This window comes from Miniopterus natalensis, chromosome 15, assembly GCF_054644295.1.
Source record: "Miniopterus natalensis isolate mMinNat1 chromosome 15, mMinNat1.hap1, whole genome shotgun sequence".
NCBI lineage: Eukaryota > Metazoa > Chordata > Mammalia > Chiroptera > Miniopteridae > Miniopterus > Miniopterus natalensis.
Window position 1 is genome coordinate 6,513,366 of NC_142095.1, and position 24,408 is coordinate 6,537,773.

General features: G+C 51.9%; 4 protein-coding genes across 4 annotated transcripts; 1 reads left to right on the forward strand and 3 right to left on the reverse strand.

Moving 5' to 3' along the window:
* Positions 1–365: 365 nt before the first annotated feature.
* Positions 366–1,932, reverse strand: KRABD1 (KRAB domain containing 1). The gene is given in 3 exon segments (XM_087825087.1): positions 366–478; positions 1,031–1,192; positions 1,917–1,932. Coding segments are annotated over 3 exon segments (291 nt in total).
* Positions 1,933–5,134: 3,202 nt separating this feature from the next.
* On the reverse strand, positions 5,135–9,347 carry ZNF662 (zinc finger protein 662). Its single transcript, XM_087824844.1, is given in 3 exon segments — positions 5,135–7,772; positions 8,359–8,472; positions 9,126–9,347. Coding segments are annotated over 3 exon segments (1,176 nt in total). The 5' UTR covers positions 9,160–9,347; the 3' UTR covers positions 5,135–6,744.
* A 6,179-nt stretch (positions 9,348–15,526) lies between these two features.
* CYP8B1 (cytochrome P450 family 8 subfamily B member 1) lies at positions 15,527–17,162 on the forward strand. The gene has a single exon (XM_016196193.2). The coding sequence runs from the start codon at positions 15,600–15,602 to the stop codon at positions 17,103–17,105; it is 1,506 nt and encodes a 501-aa protein (XP_016051679.2). The 5' UTR covers positions 15,527–15,599; the 3' UTR covers positions 17,106–17,162.
* Positions 17,163–20,201: 3,039 nt separating this feature from the next.
* ACKR2 (atypical chemokine receptor 2) lies at positions 20,202–21,362 on the reverse strand. Its single transcript, XM_016196194.2, has one exon. The coding sequence runs from the start codon at positions 21,360–21,362 to the stop codon at positions 20,202–20,204; it is 1,161 nt and encodes a 386-aa protein (XP_016051680.2).
* Between the last annotated feature and the right edge of the window lie 3,046 nt (positions 21,363–24,408).

The following is a 24,408-nucleotide window of genomic DNA, read 5'->3' on the forward strand; positions in this document are numbered from 1 at the left end:
AATATATTATCATGAAAAGCAAAATAAGTTTTTCTATTTGTTCTGTTGGTTAGTGGACAAGATAATAATACTACACTGAGTTTATCAATTTTGGAAAACTGGAAAAAGGTGATCACACATAACCAGAAAAGTATTTAGAAAAATGTTTCCACACATCCCCAGGGATAAAAGCATCCCAGTGTGTGAAACACTGGAGCAGGGCGCTTACTACAGTGTAAAGGGATGGGAAGCAATGAATCCCAGACCAGTCAGTGTGATCAAGAATCCAACGTAGCCCATGACTCTGAGTACAAAGAACACACATCTTTCATTTTGATGAAATAAAAGCAAAGGAAGACGCACAACTGGAAAGGCACCCCTTTGCTTCACTCACCTGCAGGGTCTGCTCTCCTACTCAGGCCTCCCTGTGGCTCGAGGAAACACAGCTCTTTCCCTTGCTCCAGCTGAGAGATTAGAGCTGGTTTGAAAGTGGGCGATGCTGCTCGAAGGGAAGAAGAGACAATACAAAGATCAGAGCCACAGAGGCCAAGCTCAGCCTGTGGCTACAAGAGCGGGAGGTGAGGAGAGTAGTTCCTGGGCAAACTGAGCTAGAGGCACCCTAAAAGGTACAAGGAGGGGTCCTGGGATGAAGCCTCAGGATAGCATTCCCAAGGAAGCCTCAAACACCCTGGGAGGCAAATTTCTATTTAAAGGGAAACAAGATTTCTTACTTTTGGTAGAGAATGGAAATTCCCCCTGGGGGAAAACAGACACATGGCTCCCAGGAGCAACTCTCACGGGGAGACTAAGGGACTGAGTTCTCTGAAGATAATCTGGAGGTTCAATGCTAGGGTGAGGGTACCTCTCTAAGGCAGATAAGGAGGGAGGGTAGCTTTTATGATGGAAAAGGAAGGAATGCCTTCTTGTAGAGCAGACTCCAGGGCTCTCTGTACCTGGCAGCTCTTGACACTAACATTTGGGGTCAGCTAATAAGTGTAAGAGTGCCCTTAAACTTCTGGGGGCCCAGGCAGAGACCGTGGCACAGGCCTACTCAGGAAGGCCATAGCCGCGTAGTTCTCCAGCATCACCTCCCTGTACAAGGCCCTCTGAGCAGGTACCAGGCTGGCCTATTCCTCCTCAGTGAAGGACACGGCCACGGCCTCAAAGGTCACTGGTTCCTGAAACAAGCTCCTGCTCTTCCAGGCCTCAGGACCTTGGTGATGGTCAACACGGTCAGTGAGAGGCCTGGGGAGGGCCCCTACAATGACGTGTATTTAGTATGGGTCCCTCATGTGCCTGATGAGTTTGTGTAGAATCTGGAAGGTGTGGAGGAGAAGACACAAATTAAAGGCAGCCAGCCGGAGCCCAGCATACTTTCCCAGTTAGAACCAAATACGTCTCCACTGAGCTTCCAAGCATACGTGAGCTCCAAACAGACCACGTACTATAGAGGAGCTGGGCATGGGCCTGACCGTGAAATCACATCTATAAAAGGAGAGCTAACAAGTAACTGGATATGGCTGACACCTTAGCTCTAAGCCCCTCTCCAATCTGTAACAGAGTTGGGTGATTATTTGGGCTGCTCAATTTACTGTCATTTCCCAGTTCTGCTTTCATCCCAGCTCTTCCCTCAGCCTTTTCTCCTTGTCCACTACCCCAGGCACAAAGCGCTCAGATTTGTCAATGGCTCCCCACCCCCATGCAGAGGTAGTGAGGTTAGAGAGACCCAGTAGGAAGATACTGCTTACTTGGGACAGGCTAGAGAAAAATCTGCTTATCAAGGGCACCACTAAGGGAGTGGAAAAGCAAGCCAAAGGCCGGGGGGAGATATTTCCTAATACATATACCTGACAAGGGGCTTGTGTTCATAATAAAAGACTCCAACTAGAAGGAAAAATGGCATACAGTGTAATAAAATAACTCAAGAGGGACTCCACCTGAGAGGAGATCCATGTAGCCAATAAACATATGAAATGGCACTCCATGTCACTGCTTGTGCAGAAAAGGAAATTTAAAAATGAGATATCGATAATGAATGACAACAGTGTTGGCAAGGAGGTGGAGCAACTGGAACTCTCATATAACACTGCTGCTGAAAATATAAACTGGAAAAACCATTTCAGAAAACTATTGGGCAGCATCTCCTGAAACTAATCAAATGTATACCCCATACCGAGTAAAAATGGGTGCGCCTTGTAGTATACTCCAATTCTCTTAAATCATGATACTGTCATCATATCTTTTTAATAAGTGTCCCTTACAGTGGATACTTAATAATACTGGCATATTAAACAAAAGAATTTAAGCAAAAAGGTCCGATCCATACAGTTGACTTGTGAAAAGCCAGTCATTCCCCACCCTACAAAACACTCCCTTCCAAGTCTCCCTAAGGGGAAAACACAGCTATGCAACTGAAGCATAAACCAAAGCCCAGTGGGGAACAAATTACAACCCAACACATTCCATTAACAGGACCAAATGTTTAGTCTGATCACGAACCTTAACAATTAGGTTACGACAATGAGTGCAAGTTAAGGAAATGTGATGAAATAACGGATGTGAAGAGAACTTGGTGAAGAAATCTTTCCCTATCTCCAGTGTCATACATAGGAAATGATATTGCAAACATTGGGCACACATTAGGTGCTGATGGATATGACTCATCATGAGATTTTTTTTACACATTCAAATGGGCCAATTCGAACCCAGGGCTCCACATTCTCCTATTTGTGACCTAAGTGGCCTCCATCCTGGAGGGAAAACATAACCATTTCAGTACTTGCCTGCTCTAGGGACACTAATAAGGGGTTACACCAGGCCAGGTGAGTACATGAAGTGACCAGACCAATACCCTGGAGCCGCCTTAAGAGGGAGAAAGGACCTGAAGGTGTACACAGGCTGAGGGGTAGGGCCGGGGTCTGCGCAGCCAGGACAAGAGCGGGCTGTTTTCTGTTGACAGCGTGTCCTGGACCGCAGTTAAAACTTTTTAAGGACGTCGGTGTCAACGCCACTCGAATTTGTGTCAGTACCCAAAGTGAACAGGGCGCTGGCTGCGCTGGGGACGAAACACCCGGGGATCAGAGCCCAAGCCAGCGCCCGGGCCTGCCAGCGCCCCCTCTCGACACGATCGAGTCGAGCCCGGGGGTGGGATGAGGACCCCGGGAGCAGCCGCCGCCGCTCCCGTCTCCCTGGAGCGCCTCCCGGTCCTTCTCAGACGAGCCAGACCGGCTCACCGTGGGCTCTGCGCGGCCTACGCAGCTTCCAACGAACCGAGCTTTGGCTCGCGACCCGCAGGCGCCCGACCCCCGGCGCTGACAATGGCCGCGCCGGAAGTACTTCCTAACGTTGACCCGCCAGCCCAACCCATCCCTGACATCCCCTCTAGTAACTTTGGAGGACTCCACATCTCGGTGGTGCCTCCTTCTAGTTCCCGCGAGACCAGCCTAAGGGTACGCGAGCGCGGACGCGATAAAGCCCGTCTTCCTCGCGGCGTCGGGGCTCTGAGTCCAGGGTCCTGCGCCAACCCCCGCCCCCCCCCGGCGGCTGCACTTGACCTCCTCCGAAAGGAGGCGGAGTCTAGGGCTGTAGCAAGAGGCTGAGCTTTGGGTCCCTTGCGGCGGAGCCGGCAGAGGTCGTCCTTCCCCTTGGAGGCGGGAGCCAGTACCCGGACCGGCGAGCCCGGCCCTGCCGAACGTGTTTCCCACCGGCTGGTGGGCCCTTCCCCTCAGGGCCTGGAAGAGCAGCCTGGAGCCTGGAGGAGATCTGAGCAGGACTGAGGGCCTGGCCTGGACGGGGTGGAGACCCGAAAACAGAGGAGCCTCCGAAATGTTTGCTGAATGCATGGAAGTGGAGGAATGGCAAGGCCATCTTGCTCTAGACCCAGAAGCCCCTCGGCGTGGCAACAGGCAGTGCTTTTTGGTCCTTGGTAGAGAGAAACACCACGAGGGAGGGAGGGTCGGGCGCTGGAAGAAGTGAGCGCAGGCCCCAGCTAGAGGCCCCCCACACAGCACTGCATACCTTCCTCAGACGGTCCTGACCGGTTCAGCGAACCTCACTTGTCGGCCACGCTGGATGTCCTCATTTATTTCCTATGCAGGCCGCAGTGATGCCCCACATGGAGCTCAAGGTCACAGCCCTTTTTGTCTCACACTCAAGCTCAACTGTTTTCTCACAAAACCACCACACTGCCAAGGAGGCTGGGTCCCAGCCGTATCCTACTGAGGCCAGCACTTCCCCAGGATCCACAAGGCCCTTTTGCGGAACTCAAGTCACATCTTTTCAAGGTAGTTTTATCTCAAGTTCTCGGTGGTCTGCATAACCTGGGACCTTTATAGGAGCTCTTCTGCTCACTGGCAGAAGACCTTTCAATATGGGGGAGCAGGGGTTAGCGTCTCATTTCCTACTCAGAAGAAACTGAGCCCTGGCTGGTTTGGCTCAGCAGTTAGAGCCTCGGCCAGCAGACTGAAGGGCCCCGGGTTCGAATCCAGCCAAGGACACGAACCTCGGTTGCAGGTTTGATCCCCAGCCCTGGGGGGGGGGGTTGGGAGGCAACCAATCTATGTCTCTCTCTCACATCATCGTTCCTCTGTGGTCTCTCTCCCTTACACTCTCTCTGAAAAGCAATGGAAAAAATATCCTTTAGTGAGGATTAAAAAAAAAAGCAAGAAACTGAGTCATCACAAGATCCATGGTTGATTGGGTAGGTATGCTGAGGCAAAATCAAAAGAAGCTATACCATAGTGGTTTGCATAATGTTCATTTTAGAACAGGAAGTAATACAATTTTAATATTGTCATTAGTGCCATTAGTGTTACAGCTTCATTTCTCTGCAGTTCTCTTGACTCTGCTCGAATGCCTTCTTTCTAATTTTTACAAGGGCACTATATAGGCTAGTGGTGGCAATGGATATATGTTTCCATTTAAATTCAAGAGTAAAGAAATCTCCATTTTAAACTATTTTTAAAAGTCCTGAGTTCCACTCAGTTTGAATCAACCTCAGTCACATGCCTACCACTGAATGAATATATGTAGCAAAGGAAGTGGGATTATTCCAATTGATTTAAGACATTCAGGGTCCTCACTGGTAGCTGGTTGTACAGTTAAACCTACACTATGTGGCTGTGAAATGTGAGTACCTATTAAAAAGAAAAAAGGGGAGAATGGATACTGGAGGAGCAGCCAGTCAAGCCCATTATATCACCTATTGTCGATCTCAGGAAAGGGGCATCTATCAGCTATTCAGCACTACCCGGGATCTTGTTAAGATCCTTAATTTGGCCTCCTGGCCTTGTAGTTCTAGTCTTTGAACAAACGGGGAATTTCCCCATCCTCCGAGGTCTCCATTCAAGCATTTCTATTTTAGCATTGGCTCCAGAGGTGCTTGAAAAATTAAACTGGTAATAAGGAGCTTGTGTGACTAGGAAGCAAGAGAACAATGTGACATTAGGGTACTGTGTGAGAAAACAGAGCTTTCAAATACAAGCTTGTATCAGTATGACTAAGTTGCAAATGACAGAAATCCCAAAGGTGTTTATTGGCTCACATAGCTAAAAAGTCCAGAGGTAGATCTCTTCAGGTAAGGCTTGGGCTAGTGACTCAAATGATATCACTAGGGACTGTTTGGTATTGGCTTCATCCTCAGGCTCCATAGGCTAGCACCAGGAAGCTCCAGACGCCCACCCCTTTTAATATAAAAAATTGTTTCTAGCCCCAGCCAGTGTGGCTCAAGTTGGTTGGAGCATCCTCCAGTACACCCAATGGTCATAGGTTTGATTTTGGGTCAGGGCACATACTCAGACTGTGGGTTCGATTCCCGGTTGGGGAGGACCACAGCTTCTGAGGAAGAGAAGGTCCTGGAGCTGGCAATGTAACTGCAATGTCATTTACTTCAAATATGGTTCTAAGTGAGGTAGACTTAGGAAAACAATATTAGTACTTGTGTGTGTGTGTGTAGTATATAAAGAATATATCCAGAAAGACACATAACCAATAACAACTGTCTCTGAGGAAGAGGACTGTGAGATAGGAGTGACAAGGACATTTCCATTTCACTGAACATCTTTTTGAACTATTTCAGGTTTGTTTTTTTATCATGAACATGTTATATCTAGTCAGAAATAAATTTCAAAATTTGAAAACTAAAAGAAATACAGTGTTGATCCTCAAAGAGCCACTTAGCTGGACTAACAGACATGAGACCATTAGAAAAATGTAAGACAGCACACAATTAAATACCAAACTGGGCGGTACTGATTATAAGTAGACGGAGAAGAGAGGTCTATTCTGTTGAAGGAGCTGGTTCTTAGATGAGGAAGGGAAACTTTAACCCAGGGACACCTGGGCAAATAAAAATGAGTAGAAGCAGAAATGTGCACAAATAAACAGTAGACTCTGGAGTAAGATAGGCCTGATTCCAATCTCAACTCTATAACTTACTAGCTGAGAAACCTGGAATGAGTTTTATAACCTTTCAACCTCAGATTTCTCATTTGTGAACTGGGGATAAGAGTATCTACCTTAATCAGATTAAGAAAAATTAGAGAATGTATGTAAAGTGGTTAGCACAGGGTAGATGCTCAACTAAATGCTGCCTAATATGAACATGGTTGAATGGGGGACCAGTCTCATTAGAGTACAGGGTATCCATTTAGGAGAAAGATAATACTGTATATTAGGGTTATAGCAAATGTGGCCAGTCATCTCATTTTGTCCTCTGGGGTTCCTGTATCATGAATATTATAAACAAGTATTACCACTATGTATTCTCTAATGTTCAAGAAGGTGGGAGGTCTGACAGTTATAGGGTTTTTCTCTAACATGGCACCTCTAGTGCTTAATCAAAACAGAATTCTGACTGAAGGCCTTCCCACAGTCATTACATTTATAGGGTCTTTCCCCAGTATGGATTCTCTGATGTCAGATAAGGTGTGCCTTGCAAATGAAGCTTTTCCCACAGTCAGTACATTCATGAGGCTTCTCCCCAGTATGAACCCTCTGATGCTGAGTAAGATCTGAGTTCCACATGAAGCCTTTCCCACAGTCCTTACCCTCATAAGGCTTCTCCCCAGTGTGGATTTGCTGATGTCGAAGAGGGGCTGGGTTCCGAGTAAAGCTTTTCCCACATTCCTTACATGTATATGGTTTTTCCCGTGTGGATTCGCTGATGCTGTATAAGGCTGTGTTCTGACTAAAACCCTTCCCACATCCCTTACATTCAAAGGGCTTCTCTCTTGTGTGTATTCTCTGGTGCCGAATCAGATTTGATTTCCAAATGAAAGCTTTAGCACATTCCTGACATACACAGGGTTTCACCCCAGTGTGAATTCTCTGATGTGCAATGCAGTGTGATCTAAAACTGAAAGTTTTCCCACATTCCTTACATCCATAGACCTTCTCTCCATTATGAATTCTCTGATGTTGATCCAAGTCTTCATTTTGATCAAAACACTTGCCACGTTCTTCACAGATATAGAATACCTGCTCACTTATAATTTTCTGATGTATAACAAGGTAGGTGTTAACATCAGAATTTTCTGAACTCTCTTCTACTGAGATCATTTCATCTTTGACAATCACTTCTATAATATCATTTGTAATTTTTTCCATACTTCTCCCATTGGGGTAGTCACACCATCTTCCTAACCTGCTTTTTTCCTCTTCACAGATTTTTCTGAACCAGAATCCCTGGGAGCCATACCACTGGGGTCCTCTTGATGACACCATGTGGTCCTGTGGCTCCTCAAAAATTTCCTTCAGAATAAAATCTTCTTTCTTATCACTCTTCAACACAGCCTCTGAAAGAAGAAATCAGAGCTTCAAATGTCATCATTACCCATGACAGAGTGACTAAAGTCACCAAGTGGTATTAATATATCCATTTCTCTCCAAGTGCCACCCCTGTGCCTCAGAGGTCCTAGCTGAAATGGCAAAATGGAGCTAACACATAGAAAGCCACCAAAAGCAAAAGACATCAACTGGACAGAGAGTTCCTGAGGGCTGTGAATCCCAGCACCAGAGCAAGCATGCGGGTAGGGGTACTCTCAGGAAATAGTTCAATTGACTCTAAGGGGGACAAGTCAGAATTCTTTCCAGGTGGTCCAGTTTATAACATGAGAAAAACAAGCGAGGATTCAGGGCAGTAAAGATAAATGGCAGCCTGGTAAGGACCACAGAAATGGGGAAGGAGAAAAACCGGTGAATGAAGATGACCCTCAGAGGAGCCAAGATGAATGAAACAAGATGGGAAACCATAGGAACACAGAGGACAAAAAAGAATCCCACTGGCATCAACAGCACTAGGTTAAGAGAACACATACCTATTACAATGTAAAGATCAAGACAAGGGAACTGGTCAGATGACTGACACATGTCCTCACTCACCTGAGGACATGCCCCTTGGGCCCTCTCCATCCAGAGTTCCCTGAGGAGCCGAGCACCAGGGTGCTTCCCCTCGCTCCAGCTGGGAAATCAGAGCCGGTTTGGGAAATGGAAATGCTGCTTGGGGGGAAGGAAATGGGACAGGAAGGTGAGTGGCATGACCCAGAGTAATCCCAGGGCTCTTCCCAGGCTGTGTCTCCAGGGGAAGGAGGGGAAAGAAGGGAAATTACTAGGTAGAACAAGAAAAAGACGTCCAGGGAAAGGGGCAAGAGACCCAGGGGAGAGGGGCCAGAGGCTTCCAGAGGTCAGGAAGTAGAGTAGGAGATGCTCAATACCAGTTTGAGTGAGCACAAACTGAGTGGGCGATTTCGCTCACCGAGGAATTGAAATTTCTGGTTCTCTCCTCTTAGAGCTCTCAAGTTCAGACATCTGCATGACCATGTTGGTATTGGGCTGGGTCCCCCAAACTGAGGGGATGGGGAGCTGAGGGCTCGGAGGGGCACCAGGAATCTGCTCTCTTCCCATTGTACCCACAGCACGGGTTAGGAGGTGGACAGCTCTCACCCTCAGGCAAGGAGGTCCTATGTGAGGCCCACATTGATACCAGGACTTCCTACTTCCCAGGAACCACTGAGGTTGGGTCATTAAGAATCTAAGAGCCTGAAGTTGCTGCTCAGCGAAGGGCTCTCAAAGACTTCTGAGCTTCTGAGGAACAAGGAACTAGGAAACTCATGAATAGCAGAGGCAGAGTCTCAGGGGAAGACCCTTACCCAGGGCAGCCACAGCCCCATAATTCTCCAGCATCACGTCCCTGTACAGGGCCCTCTGGGTGGGGCCCAGGAAGGTCCATTTGTTCTCAGAGAAGTAGACAGCCACGTCTTCGAAGATCACTGAGTCCTGAAACAACCCGTGTTTAAATGCCCTAGGACAATCCCGGGGTACACTGGGCACAAAGAGGTACTGGAGGGGATGCTGGTTGAGTTTCTGGATTCTGAATGTCTAAAGGAACTGTCAGCCGATTTTGCCCCCTATTTACAAAGATAAAAGCCATCAGCCATCAATATTCCCATGTCTCTTGGTCTTTACTTCAGCAAACCTCCTCTCATCTTTTTCATGAGTCTGTGCGGGTGCCCCCTTCTCATCTCTATGCCAGAAACAACTATCTGTGCTCTGGGTGTTATCCTTTCTCCACAGTGAGTCCTCCTTCAGAGGTCACCAACCCTGGATAACAAGAGCAACTGCCATTCATTGAGCCTGCGCGAAGCCCTTCACATATATTACTTTGTGTGTGTCTCACGACCTAGGAGGGCATTAGATCCATTTTACAGAAGAGGAAACCGAGGCTCAGAGATTAGCTTCCCCCAAAGATACAGAACTGAGACAGAACTCCAGCCTACTTGACTCTCTCGCACTTACCTGCTATGCCACACTGCCTTCTGTCCTCACTCCCGCCACCTCTTCTGTTCCTATGTCAGGCCCTTTCTCTTCTCTCCGTCCAAGTCACTGCCACCAGCCAAAGAGGCAGCTCACTCTCCTCAGAGCACTCGGTCTGCTCTGCAAACTACTCCACAGGACAGGCTTCAGCTTTACTCTCTGCACGCCCCCCCCCAACACTCTCTAAGCCACTGCACCCTGCTTTTCCTCCCCCACATTCCAGTCTGAACACCCCCTTTTCCTATATCTTCAGGAGGCAGAGCTCCTACACCTTTCCTTTCTCACCCTCTTAAGAAACACAAACAGCACTAACTTAGAGCCATCAAGACTTCTCATCATTCCCAACCACTGCCTCAATCAGAGTCGCAAACTCTGTACTATGGGGGCACAGGTTCTGGTCCACTTCGTGTCAGTTCTTGCCCTATAAAGTCCCCACAGCGACTTATCCTGCAATCCCCGGCTCAGAAGCTGGCTCACCTTCGCCTGCCTAAGAAAGTCCAAATTCTCTGCAACACAATTCATTCACTACTCGGGCCCAATTTATCTTCCAAGGATCATCTCTTGAGCCACCACCCTTACCCTCTGTCCTGTCACCATCCTGTTATGAATCCAAACCCTTTCTTTGCTCAGATCTGTGCCCTTGCACCTGCAGCTCCCCCTGCCTGAAGATCCAGGTCTTCCCTCCTGAGCCTGCAAACTCATGTTCAAGACCCAGCTCAAACATAACCAGCTCTGTCAAACCAGTGTCGTGGAATTCTGGACACTCGTCGCCGCGCATAGCGCTCTGTGAACGCCGCCGCCCCAGCGCTTGGCTCCGGCGGGCGCAGCTGGCCAGCTGTCAAACCCACTCTACCCCCAGCCTGTTCCTCGGGGCCCTCCGCTCTGGGATGTACCCCAATTTCGGGGTCGCCGCACTGCCTCCTTTCCGCCCTTTATCTGGGCCTGGAGTCCGAGGCGGAACTGAGCCAGCTTCGGGGTGCCGGCCCCGCACTCACCGAGCGCGTCCGGGCCGGCTCCCCGTGGCCTGGGCCGCCCATCGGGGCAGTGACTGAACGCCGGGCCCGCCCGGGGGCTCCCCGGTGTCGGGAAGGGACGCTCCGGGCCGGGGCGGACCCCACATAGCAGCCCCACGCTCGGCTCGGGCCAGGGCTCCGCCAGGGAGACGTGGGGGCTGCAGCGCTGGTGCCACTCCGGCTTCTCTAGGACGATGGAGGGCGCCTCCTCTCTGTGGTCCTTTTTTCCCTCCTAGGGAGGGAGGGGAGAGGGGTCCAGCTCTCCTTGAAACCACTGCCCACTGCCGGCGGCAGCAATGCAGGGATGGAGGGGGTAGGTGGGAAAGCGGCAGCCGGAGAGGAGGCTTCCTCTGGGAATCCTTTCCCGGCCCTTTTCCCACGGACCACCCTCCATTTCTCTGCACTCCTGTAGGGTGGATGCTGATAAAAGGCAGTACTGTACATCCTCCACTCAACTATGCCTGTCCATATGTCTGCCTTCCTTTACTACGTCTTACGTTCCTAGAGAACAGATTACTTTCTGGACATGCTCATCTTTGTGCCTCTAACGTCTTCCCGTGTAAAGCACCTCTTAGGACCCAAATTACTTAAGTGCCAAGGAATATTTGTTGAATAAAATAAATGTTGAACCGGTTTTTCAGTTGAAGAAAGTAAGGCCCAAAGAGAGGAAATGGCTTACCTAGCATCACACAGCATGTCAGGGAGTTACACTTTTAAACAGAGTTGTGGAAATAAACCAAGGCCATCTAAATGAGCAAACGCTATTTATTCAGTTTATTATAGCAAGGGAGTTGGTCAGCCACTTGCATTGGTCAGAGACTCGAAGGAGGCAGAGAAGTGGGAAAGCCTTATAGCAGCACAAAGGAAGGCTTCAGGTGTGCTCTGCCTGGAGACCGTTGGCATGAGGTTAGCTAGAAGCAAAACATCCTAGTAATTGGCTGGGGGAACATATGAATCTAATTCTGGCTGTTTGGCTGCAGGGGTTATTGTGGCTTCCTGGACTCGTTGGCACAGAGAGTAGTTGGACTTCTTGGACTGGTTACTGCAGATAATGGATTACCTTCCTGGACTGGTTGCTGTTTTCCCAGCTGGTCTCGCCACTGTCCACTTGTATACTCAGTCTCTTCTATTCACATAATTATTCTCCTTCCTTTCACCCCATAATCGGAACACTATTTGGGTTTCTGCCCTAATCAGTGCTTCCCGAATAGCTATTCTTTGATCTAGAATAAACACTGCCTCTTACTTTGGCTTATTTTTAGGTTAACACCGGTATATGTGATGCTGACTAGAAGATAGTTAACCTGGGCCGGACTGTCCAAAACCGAGCTGCTATAAAGGAGTTTCCTTCAGTTCTTGGGGGAAAGAAGGAAACTTGAAAGCTAGGAAGATAAAGGAACCGTGGGTAAGCACATCTCTAATTTAAATGAGACTATTAGCCGACCTAAAGGCAGAGGGATATAATTTCTCCCCTGCATCTCGATTTCAACGGGACTGCTGTTGCATTCCGGGGGTGAGGCAGTGGGCGAGGAGCGGCAGGCGCCGGGGAGCAGTATCACCTAGAACCGGAACACGGGGCAAACGAGACTGGGGGACAGGCGGTGCAACAGGACTAGGGAACCCACAGGGAACCCCAATATAGAAACCACAGCATATAAACGAACCCCTGTGGTCTGTGCCCAGTTGCTCAAAATTCTGGGCCATATATGGATAAACTGCGGAAGGACCCACAAACGGTGCTCCCGCGGCGCTTATGAGACGAGAGTTCCCCGGAGTCCAGGCCGAAGCGGTGGCTTCGCTCGGCGCGCAGGTTAGAAACAGCTGTGACGGGAGGGGAGCAGGCACCCCCTCCGCGGGTCCCTCCCCAGCCCAGCCTCACCCCCCCGCTGACCAACTTACACTCACAGCGCGCGGGTGCCAACGCCCCGGGAAACGGCGACTGAGCGCGCCTCCGCCAGGGCGGCAGCGCCGGCGCAGAAAAGCCGTTGCGCAACCTGTAGGGCCGGAAGTGTGACACCGCCTTTCCGCCCCCTCCCCCACCCCCGCGGCCGCTCTAGCACGCCCGGAGGCCGCCTCTGCGTGTCGATGGTCCTTTCCCGGGGTCCTGCCAACAGCGTAACCCCGCCCCCACTGCCAGAGGAGCTGCGGGGAGGGTGGAAGGTAGGGGCCTGTGCGGGCTTGCAGTGCTTTCTCTAGATGGATGTCCCCGGGCCACTCGGAAGGGTTGGGAGGACTGAGAAGGCAGACTTCCCTGGGGCAGGCCAGCCTCCGCCCCACGGCAGAGCCAGTAATCCCTGCCGCTCGTCTGGGAGCCCGTCAGTGGCTGGATCCAGACACGCTGGTGGCTGGATGCAGCGGGACCGGCTCCAGCTGCTAGACCCCTGGGATCAGACCCGCCCTGGGTGGGACAACCTCCTACTTGAGTTCCGTCTAGGCAAGAATTCAGAGCCAAGACTCAGACTATAAGAGAACACTTATTTATAAAATCACGGAGCTAGAGGAAGTAAGTCATAGAAGAAACTGGCTTAGGAAGCAAGTTATAGAGGCAAAGGAAGGGCCCTTGGAGCTTAGAAGTGTGGAAGGTGAAGTGACACCTATAGGAAAAAGGGGAGGGAGAGGGGAAAGCCCAAGGGAGAGCACTGGGTCCAAGTCCTAAGAGTTTTAAGGGTGGAGATTTTAGGGGAGGTCCTAAGGGACAATTTCAATACAATATTCAGCAGCTGTCCAGGTGTGTCCTTTCAGGGTTGTGGTCTCCACTGATTGGTGGGCACCAGGGCAGGGGGTCATTCAATGCAGCTGACATAGATCAGCCTTGACGTAGATTGTCTGGTTTTGCTTCTTTTCTGGGTCTGGAGCTGAAATACAACTGAGGCCTAGATGCTATCTCTAGGGAGGGAAGGTCAGGGGGGTCCAAACCACATAACTAGTGATATGCTAGGGGAGGAAAGGTCACCCTGTTCCCACCCTACAATTGTTGGTTGCTAGACACCAGGTGATCTTCTGTACTTGGAGCTATCCATCCTGGGACTTTCCACCCTGGTGACCTTGTGTAATGACCCATCAGCCTTCCTCTGGCTCAAGTCTGTCTAACTGCCTACCACAGCCTGTCCAGACATGCCGGTGGCTGGAGCGGCTGGTGTGAGAGGGTTCAGTGCAGTGTGACAGGTCAAAGAATGAATCTGCACTGAGCCTGCAGAGCCCACACCATGCTGGGGGCTCTTCCCCGCAGTTCTGCAGCCATGGTGGTGGCCCCATAGTGGGTGTGCACCCCATACCTAGGCCAACCCTACCACATGCTTTGAGCAACACCCTCCCACACCCCTACCTCTACCTGTAGCACCACTCCCACACACAACATACATTGACTTGGCCTTGGCATCCTCCAGGACTTCACTTAATTACCGCCTTATTAGTGTAGCCTTCTTGCCTCCCCACTCCCCTTCCCGCTCTGCTCTTCTCCTTTGCAGCACTTAGCACAATTGTAATTATATACTCCTTTGGGCAGTGATTTAATATCTTTTTCCCTTTCTTAGGCCATAAGTTCTAAGAGGACAAGGACTGTGTCTGTCTCATTTAGGTTGTAGCAAAATTTCTGACAGCAAATGCCCAGGAAATATCTGTTGAAAGGATAGGTGGGGCTGTTCCAAGGAAAGAGGGAAGGAATGAATGAGTGTGAGTGAGTGAATGAAGGTGAGAATGAATGTACGGTGGTACTGCCACCCATTAAAAACTGGGGGACAGCTCATTGGAGTCGGCCCACAGTTTGCCCACTGAGTTATAAGGCTGGGGAGAGTTAATAGCATTGAGCACTTGCTGTGCCCTAAGCAGTCAGAGAGGACTTCATGGGGGCAAAGGGGATGTTTCCAGCTCCCGTGGAGGGGAGCTGCACAAGGCAAAGGGAAGTCACTCAGGAGGGCATGTGGAAATCCTATGGTTAACGGAGGACACAGAGTCCCTGTTTGCAGACCGTTTAGGAAATTAGAGTCACTTGGGGGTGATTAGAAGTGGTTGGATTGAGTCAGAATTTCAAAACCTGTTGCAACAATGGGCTGGGCTGCTTGACAAATGCCTTAGAGTCAATGGCACAGCTTTCTCCTTCTGGGGTCTGCTGGCACGGATCTGACTCGACATCTCACAGAGGCCTCGAGTAGACCATCAACTTGCCTCACCCGCACCAAGGCAGCTGTCCAAGTCCCCATTAACTGAGCCTAGAACCTCAGTGTGAAATGAAGCCATCAGTCTGAAGTCCCTATCATCTCTGACATTTCATAATTCCTCAAGATTTCCAGTCTGTACTTGCTAGACAAGTGTGCAAACCAGTTGAGCCAGGGGCCAAGGCCAGAGGCTCAGAGGCTGAAGCCAGATGAGAAAGGGGTGGATGTGAAACTTGGTTGGTGCTTGGTGCATTTCTGCTCAATGAGGTAACAAATTAATGAATAATTAATTTACTCCAGTAAATAAAGGCGTGAATGGTCAGTAGGTCGTGGGGGTGGGAGTGAGGTCATGGAAGGCTTTGCAGAGAAGATGCTGGAGCTGAGTCTGAAAAGGTCAGAGCAAAGCCTGTAGCTGGTAAAGGGGGCTGTGACCTAAGCTAGAGGCTTTCTCCTGGTCCCACATGACCCGGCTTTAGCAAGTACTAATTTCACTCTCACATACTGTCTCCCCAGGGTTATTTATTATAAGTTACAGCCAGAGGGCAAGGTCCACGTGGGCAAACTTTTCCACTCCCAACTTGTCAACGCCTCCCAAAAGCTCTCTGAACAGAGTGTCTAGAGCTTAACTTGGAAGAGCACAGCCATGGTGCCGTGGGGTCCAGTGCTGGGAGCCCTGCTGCTGGCCATCGTGGGTTACCTGTGCCTGCTGGGGCTGCTTCGGCAGCGCAGGCCCCAGGAGCCCCCTCTGGACAAGGGCTCTGTGCCCTGGCTGGGCCATGCCATGGCCTTCCGGAAGAATATGCTCGAATTCCTGAAGCACATGCGAGCCAAGCACGGGGACGTGTTCACGGTGCAGCTAGGGGGCCAGTTCTTCACCTTTGTCATGGACCCCCTCTCCTTTGGCCCCATCCTCAAGGACGTGAAGAGAAAACTAGACTTTGTGGAGTATGCAGAAAAACTGGTGCTAAAGGTATTTGGATACCGGTCAATGCCAGGAGACCACCGCATGATACACTCGGCCAGCACCAAGCACCTCATGGGCAACGGCCTGGAGGATCTCAACAAAACCATGCGGGACTGCCTGTCCTTGGTTGTACTGGGACCCAGGGGCCGGAGTCAGGATGTCAGGAGCTGGCACGAGGGAGACCTCTTTGACTTCTGCTACAATGCCTTGTTCAAGGCTGGCTATCTGAGCTTGTTTGGCTACACCAAGGACACGGAGCAGGACCTGCTGCACGCAGAGGAGCTGTTTGTGCAGTTCCGCAAGTTCGATCGCCTCTTCCCCAGGTTTGTTTACTCCTTGCTGGGGCCCCGGGAGTGGCTAGAAGTGGGCCGGCTCCAGAGGCTCTTCCACAAGACCCTGTCGGTGAAACAAAACCTGGAGAAAGATGGCATAAGCAACTGGATAGCCTACATGCTTCAGTTTCTGAGGGAGCAGGGGGTGGCCCCGGCCATGCAGGACAAGTTCAACTTCATGATGCTCTGGGCCTCCCAGGGCAACACGGGGCCCACCTCCTTCTGGGCCCTCTTGTTCCTCCTGAAGCACCCAGAAGCCATGCGGGCTTTGAGAGAGGAGGCCGCCCAGGTGCTGGGGGAGGCCGGGCTGGAGGCCGGGCAGTCCTTCAACATGGACGTCAGCGCCCTGCAACGCACCCCGGTGCTGGACAGCGTGATGGAGGAGACCCTGCGGCTGGGGGCGGCGCCCACGCTCCTCAGGGTGGTCAACGGGGACCACGTCCTGAAGATGGCCCACGGGGGCGAGTACCGGCTCCGCGGCGGAGACATCGTGGCCCTGTTCCCGTACCTCTCCGTGCACATGGACCCTGACATCCACCCCGAGCCCACGGCCTTCAAGTACGACCGCTTCCTCAACCCCGACGGCAGCCGCAAAGTGGACTTCTACAAACAGGGCAAGAAGATCCACCACTACACCATGCCCTGGGGCTCGGGCGTCTCCATGTGCCCCGGGCGGTTCCTGGCCCTGAGCGAGATGAAGCTCTTCGTCCTGCTCATGGTCACGCACTTTGACCTGGAGCTGGTGGACCCTGACACGCCCGTGCCGCCCGTGGACCCGCAGCGCTGGGGCTTCGGCACCATGCAGCCCAGCCACGACGTGCGCTTCCGATACCGCCTGCGGGCCGCGCACTGAGCGCCGCGGGCGCGCGTGGGGCGCCCACGCCCGCTCGCCCCGCCTCTGCCCTGGCGGCCCTCCCTGCGCACCCCTCCTTTCCCAGGAATCGGGGGGGGGTGGGGAAATGTCTGGGAGGGACGCCAGCGCTAGCCCTGCGGGATACCAGCTGGTTTGGGGGGGCCCCTCCGCAGCTCGCAGCTCGCCAAGGTGCGCTCCGCCCGCCCCGCTTAACGCGTCCCCTTCCCCACGTCTGCTGCAATCCACCTTCCCGGACCGCGTCGTCCACCTGCAACACAAGGTGAGCCACGGGCAGTTTTCCATGTCCTAGTTGACCCATTTTTTTTTAAAGTAAAAGAAACGAGTAAAAATAATTTTTATAATATATTTTACTTACTCCCATGTAGCCAAGATATTAGCATTTCAACATGTAATCAATATAAAAATATTTTTGCATCCCCTTTTTGTATTGCCTTCCAAATCTGGTATGCACTTTGTCAAAAATCGACTTGATTGAGGTGACAGTGTTTAATAAAAGTATACAGGTTTCAGGGCTGCGGTTACATAATGCAGCATCTGTGTATTGTATTGTGTGTTCAAAAATCGGTGTGCATTTTTTTACCCTGGCAGCACATGCTGTCTCAGTTCAGGCCGGGCACGTTCCCAGTGCTCCACCCCCGCGTGTGGCCAGCGGCCGCCCTACAGGGAGCACCAGGTCTAGAGGAATGCTCTTTCATGTAAGTTATTCAAGCATTTCTCTCCACACCACGCCTGCTGCCAGACACCCTTCCCCAAAAGCATCTCTAATTGTCGCTATTTTATTTTCTCGCTCCCGATCCCCTTCACACATCAGACACTTAAGTTTTGCCCCAGTAGGTCCCCAAATTTTCCATCCAGTGCAATTCAGCTTTGCCCGTCTCCCCCAGTGGAATTGTCTATTAAGCCCAGTTGCTTGCTTTTACTGCTAACCCCTGTGTCGCCTACTCCTGGAAGCCTTCTTAGATCTGCCCCTTCCCATCCTCTGGCCTCCGGCTCCTGGGGCTCCCCGAGCACTGTCTGCATCACAGCACATCTGTTATGTGTCCTTGCTCTCTGTCTCGGTTTCCTCCTCCTGCGCCTTCCCCACACCGGAACCCACGGGGCTTGGTACCTTGTTGCTTCATCTCTGACCCCCCAACTCCCCAGATGCCGATTAAATTATAGACACCTGGCTTCCAGTCTCGGCTAATTTACTTCATGTCCTCAAAGCACTGCCTTCCCCTCCCTGCCCTCACTCGACTTTCAGGCATGTGAACTAGAGACAGTCTCTGGTGCCAAGCAGGCATACCAGGGCTGGGAGAGGGGGAGGGGGTGCTGCTGCCAGGGCTGCAGCTGGCGGATGGCAGGGTCCTGGCCCGGGCTGTGATCATGGGAGCTGGTGTGGGGTCCTAGAGGATGGAGGCCCCGGCAATGTGGATCCCCTGTAAGGACCGTCCAGTGGGGCTCCTGCTACTCCTATCCCACACCCCTGACTGGCATCTTCCTTCCTATTGAGGTTGCCTGTTGGGCCTTGAGTTTTGCCAGGATAATAGACTATTAGAGTGGGCAGGGTCCAGAGCTGGGGACAGGTCTGTCCTCACTAGCTCTGTTACTCCGGGTCAGGGCCTGCCTTTCTCTGGGTCTAGCTGCCCCAAAATGATGACACCTGCCTCGAGCCTGATAGAGCTCTGACAAGTTAGGAGAAGACAGGATATCCCATCCTGTTCCACAAGGAGCCAGGAGCACAAGCAGGAGTTAGTAGGGAGCACAGGAAAGAGAGAAGGGGGCTGGGAGGCTGTGGGCCACCCATGGGGGGCTCCCCAACCACCTGCCCACAGAGCCAGGCCCTGTGCCAAGAGCAGGTGTGGGGTGGAGCAAAGTGTGGGGGCCTTCAGATACCTCCTTGACCCTGCCCAGGCCTAGGTGCTGCATCCCATCTCCCCCACACTCAAAGAAACATGGACCAGGAGCCTGGCCTGTGGACAGGCTGGGGAAGGGCTGAGGGGCCAAGTCCACTGAATCAGGACCAAGAGTCTCAACTGAAAGCAGATGTCATGGATCCTGTGACCTGTATGAGGGTAGGCCTAGGACCAGGGTAAGCCTAGGTGGGTCAGGCATGAGGTGAATATAGTGTCCCATCCCACAGCCAAGGATGGCCACCGTAACAACAGGCTTCCCAGGAAGCAGTGCCCACCCAGAATTAGAGAGTGCACGTAGAGGCCAGTGCCCATCCCTGGCACCTACCGGCAGGGAAGGGGCCCTGGCACCTGTGGTTCTATAGCCCCTGCTTAGGGACTGTTGGAGACACAATCTCCAAGGGCCACCTTTCCTTCCCTGGCAGAGGCCTCAGGCAGTAGGAAGACTGAGACCCCCAGGGATGCATCCAGTCACTTCCTGTCCTGACCCAACAGTTCTGTCCCCCAATTCCTCATTTCTGCACCAATGTTTCTCTCCCCCAGAGAAAAGCCCACTGTGTGTATTCTGTGAGGATAGCTTATAACAAAGCAAGTCAGGGGTGATTGCCAGTGATGGGATTCCAGGCACCCGGGGAAGAAGAGGCGTTTTCCTAGGCAGTCACTGCAGTACCTACCGTGGACACTCTCCCCACACTGCCCAGGGTGGAGGGTGGGCAGCCTGGCTCCCAGGCCCAGCCACGCCTGCCCTTCACCTTGGTCCCATCCCCAGGTGCTACACCGCAGCGCCTCCTGACTGCCAGACCCTGGAGCCACCACCAAGGCTGCAACATTAAACAAAACAATAACGGTGTTTCCCCATGAACTAGAGATGGGGAGCAGCCTGGTGGGCGGTGGGCCTCGGGCTTCTGGGAGGCAGATGGGAGTGAAGGCTGAGGGCGTTGTCATCACTCTGGCTGTTGGGTGCAGATTGGTAGGAGAAGGTGGCGATAGGAAGCAGAGGCCAGCTGGGCAGCCACTGCAGCCATTCAGGGAGTGGGATGTCCTGGAAGGAGCGAGTGGGTGCTGCTGGGGTTGAGAACTGAGCACTGAGAAGCGGGCACTGGGTGTAGCAACATGGTCACTGAAGCCCTGGGAGAGAAGGCTTTGGGTCCCATCCTCTCTCACCAGGCTGGGGCATGGCCGCTCAGGCTTCATGTTCCCCCGCGGCCCGCTTGTTGGGGGAGTCCTCAGCCTGCCTCTCCCCAAGGTCTTTCATGCTGGTCATCTCTTCTTGGACAGTGAGGCTGCTGCTCTCACAACAGCTGGACAGCGGGGCCTGGGCCGGACAAGGCGCCTGTTGCCGTGCGAACACAGTGGCCAGGAGCGCCTTCAGGTACTGGCCGAAGCAGGGGTTAGAGCAGGCGTAGAGGATGGGGGTGAAGCAGCAGTGCAGGAAGGCGATGCTCTCTGTCACCTGCAGCGCGTAGTCCAGGCGCCGGCTGGTCTTGCAGTCCCCGAAGACCTTCAGGTCCAGTAGCGAGTGCAGAAGCAAGGTGAGGTTGTATGGGAACCAGAGCACGAAGAAGGCCACCACGAGGGCCACGGCTATCTTCAGAGCCCGGCTCTGGCCTGGGGGCCGCAGCCTGAGCAGGACACAGCCAATGCGGGAGTAGAAGAAGAGCATGGCGAGGAGGGGAATGACGAAGCCCAGGATGTTCTGCTGGAAGCGGAGTATGAGCTTCCAGACGGTCCCGTGCCCCCCGAAATCCGCATAGCAGTTCCACACACCCGGCAGGCTTTCGTGCGTCTGCACGAAAACCATGTCAGGGATGGAGACAGCCAGGGCCACAGCCCACACTGTGATGGCAAAGAGCCAGCGCTTGGCCGGGGTCCTCAGCCTGTGGTGGCGCTGAGCGTGCACGATCTGCAGGTACCTGTCCAGGCTCATGCAGCTGATGAAGAAGATGCCACTGTAGAGGTTAACCGTGTACAGAGTGCTCACTGCCTTGCACAAGAAACTCCCAAAGACCCAGTGCCAGGCCAGGTAGATGACCCAGAAGGGCAGGGTCACCACGAACAGCAGGTTGGAGATGGCCAGATTCAGCAGGTAGATCTCGGTCATCCGCCGGCGGGGCGCATACCGGAGCAGGCCGACCAGGAGGGCGAGGTTCCCGCCCAGGCCCAGCACGAACACCAGGCTGTAGAAGGCCGGCAGGAAGCCTTTGGCAAAGGACACCACCTCGTCCTTCCTGCAGAGCATGAAGGCCTCCTGGTCGAAGTAGTCCTCATAGTCGTAGAAGGAGCTGCTGTTCTCGGGACCGGCCACCTTGGTGGAGAGCTGCTGGGGGGAGGCGGTGGTGGCCATGTCGGGGGGCTGTGGCCCGTCTCAGAGCTCTGCAGGCCAGAGGGTAGTGGGAGAGAAATGAGGTGAAGCCAGGCAACCCCCACCTCTCCACACCCAGTTTCTGCTGCTCTGGGGTGTCCAACAGGCCTTTCACAACCGCGTCAGTACCCACAGCCCAGCAAGGATGAGCACCGTGCGGGAGCCCGAGTCCACCACGGAATAGTGATGTCGCCTTGGGTAGGTGACGGCCTCCTAGGTAGGTGCTCTCCTAGGATTCACTTCTTTCATCACGGTCTCTCTCATCATTTAAAAAGACTAGTCCTGTCTTTCTGACTTTTCTTTATTATGTAGGGCTACCAATTGCTCAATAATTATTATTGTTTGTATAGCTTATAATTTGTTTTTAAATGGGAGCCTCTCTTCAGTGGGCTTGTTTTATCTATAAACGTCTAGTGCGCCCACTATGGCTTTGAGCTTTCTTTACTTCCATCCCCTGGGAATGTCCCTTGCTTTTATTCTAAGTATTGTATCTGTAAATATTGTTTTATATCAGTTTTCTTTTATATTTAATTTATTTTATCCAGTATTTTCAGGTGTGCGGCAGAAAGGAGTGAGCCATCACGTTGATAGAAACTACTAAACTTTTCCGTCCCTCGGTCTCCCCATCTTTAAAATGATAATAATAACAGTGCCCACTCATGGGGTTCTTGCGAGACTTAAACATGATAATGCATGTGAAGCACTTGAAGCCCTACGAAGAGTGCCCAGAACATAGTAGGCACTCCATAATATTAGTTTAAATTATTGCTTCGCCCAGAACTGAGTCCATAGCCTTCCCACCAGCCTCTTCTCCTCTCCTGTGTCTACCTAACTGAATGGCACCACCAGCCGCTCAGTAACCTAAGGCTGAAACGTGGGCAACATCCCAGATTCCTTTCTCACCCTCCTCCCCATCACCCTACTGCCTTCTGAATGTGTCTGCTCCCTCCAATTTCCACAGAAGTATATACATGATGTTCTTTTGATAATATTAAGACAAATGCACTACCTATAGTAGCTCAAGGAGATGAAAGGGAAAGCCAGGGACTGACAGGCACAGGGTTTAAGACGGCAACTGCCTGAGCAGAAGCCAGAGGCAATGGTATGGGGGCAGGTCACTGTCCAAGGTCAAGTTCCCTCTGGGGTAGTGGTTCCTCAAGTTTGAATTATTAAAAATGATTTTTAAAAGAGATTCTCACACAAAGCAGTGATGAGAGACTGGCACAGGGCAAGGATTATGTCCCATCCGGTTCTGTGTTCCAAAAGAGAGAGACAGCATGCCCAATGTGCTAGATTGTTCACCACGGGGGAGGATTCTGGAAGGAGATGAAAGGAGTAAGTGGCCCACGCAGGCAATTCTGCCCGGCCACCGGAGTGGGGCCTGTAGGCTGATCAATCAGATCCTGGACCACAAACAGAGAAACGCAAATCAACTCCACCCATTCCTCTGCATTTTATTTTTTATTCTTTTATTCAAATGAGATTGAACTTTTTTTGTTAATCCTTACCTGAGGATATTTTCCATTGAATTTTTTAGAGATAGTAGAAGGGAAGGGGGGGGGAGAGAGAGAGAAATACCAGTGTGAGAGAGAGACATCGATTGGTTGCCTCCCACAGGCGCCCTGACCAGGGCCGGGGGTCAAACCCAGGACCCTCAGTGCACGGGGCCCAGGCTCTAAGCACTGAGCTACACTGGCCAGGGCAACACTGAACTTTTTAATATGTTCAGTGCCAGTCTGTGAATGATTTATTGTTTTAATGGGTGGGATTCTCATTTTATAAAAGGTTTTATGTAGTAAGAATTTTAGCTTTTTACATAGATGTTGTAAATATTTTCTCCAGTCCTTCCTAATAGAAGTTTTGTCTATTTTTCCAGGTAGAATTTTGAAATAAGGTTGACTCACATCCGCAGCTGACCTTTCTGGTTTCCTTGACACTGTGATCTCATCAATAATGGAAATATCCAGTGATGCTGATGCGGAACCTCTCCCAGCGGAAGCCTGGAGTCCCACCCTTGGGCTCCTGTCACATATAATCTGGGCCAAATGTCGAGAAAATCATACCCACACCCTGTCGCCACTCCAGGAGCTCAGAGTGGGCAGCTTAATCCAGGGCCAGGCTCTGCTCCTGACAGGCCTCAGAAACCTGGCCTATGCCTTCCTTTCCTGGTCCTCCATTCCTCCTGAGCCTCTGGGGCCTCCTGGGCAGCAGTAAGGATACCCTCAGCACATGGCTGGCCCTGGGAGCCTGGGAGCTGCTGGGGTTGGAAGGAAGTGCTCTTCTGCACTCGGGACTGATTAGGATCCATTAGTCAAGAGTTGTCACTAATGAAACATCAGCAATTCTGATCTGTCAGCACTGGACTTGATTCCAACATGGTTTCTCAAAGTCCTTGACTTTTGCTTTAACAAACAACCAAGTCTGATCAGGCCCTAGGTTGGACCACGCCACCTGGAACACTCTGTCCCCTTTCCTCTTGGGGCCTCTGGTCTTTTATTCTGGGAATCTTTCCAGGTCCTCCTGATCTCTGAGGCCACCAGCCAGCCCCTCCCAACACTTTCATCAACAACAGCATGCCCCCCTGCCCGGATGCACATGGTAATAGGCCAGGCACCTTCATACCTGCGGTGGCAGTCCTGTGAGGCAAACCAGGAAGCACCATTCAACCCCGGAGCAAAGCAGCTTGTCCACAGTCACGTAGGAAGGCACTGGCTGAGCTGCATCCGAAGCCTGTGTCTTCAGACTCTAGGAATGGTGCCTTGTCCCTGGTCCCATTTCATCTGTGGCCTCTGTTCTGACCTGTCCTGTTCTGACCAAAAGGAACCACCTGAGAGAGGTGTGATCTGGGCTCAGGAGGGCTCAGTTGCCCAGGACAGTGCCCTCATGGGCTGCTCCAGCCCCCAAGGCTTCATTGAGCCTCCTTGCAAAACGCACCCTCGCTACGGTCAGCAGGGAATGGCCTCCCAAAGATAACCACATCCGAATCCCTGCCACCTGTGAATATGCTACCTTCTCTGTCAAAAGGGAT

What these genes read in the sequence shown, in the direction of transcription:
- ACKR2 (XM_016196194.2), bottom strand. Translation starts at nt 21,362, where the DNA reads ATGGCCACCACCGCCTCCCCCCAGCAGCTCTCCACCAAGGTGGCCGGT.
- CYP8B1 (XM_016196193.2), top strand. Translation starts at nt 15,600, where the DNA reads ATGGTGCCGTGGGGTCCAGTGCTGGGAGCCCTGCTGCTGGCCATCGTG.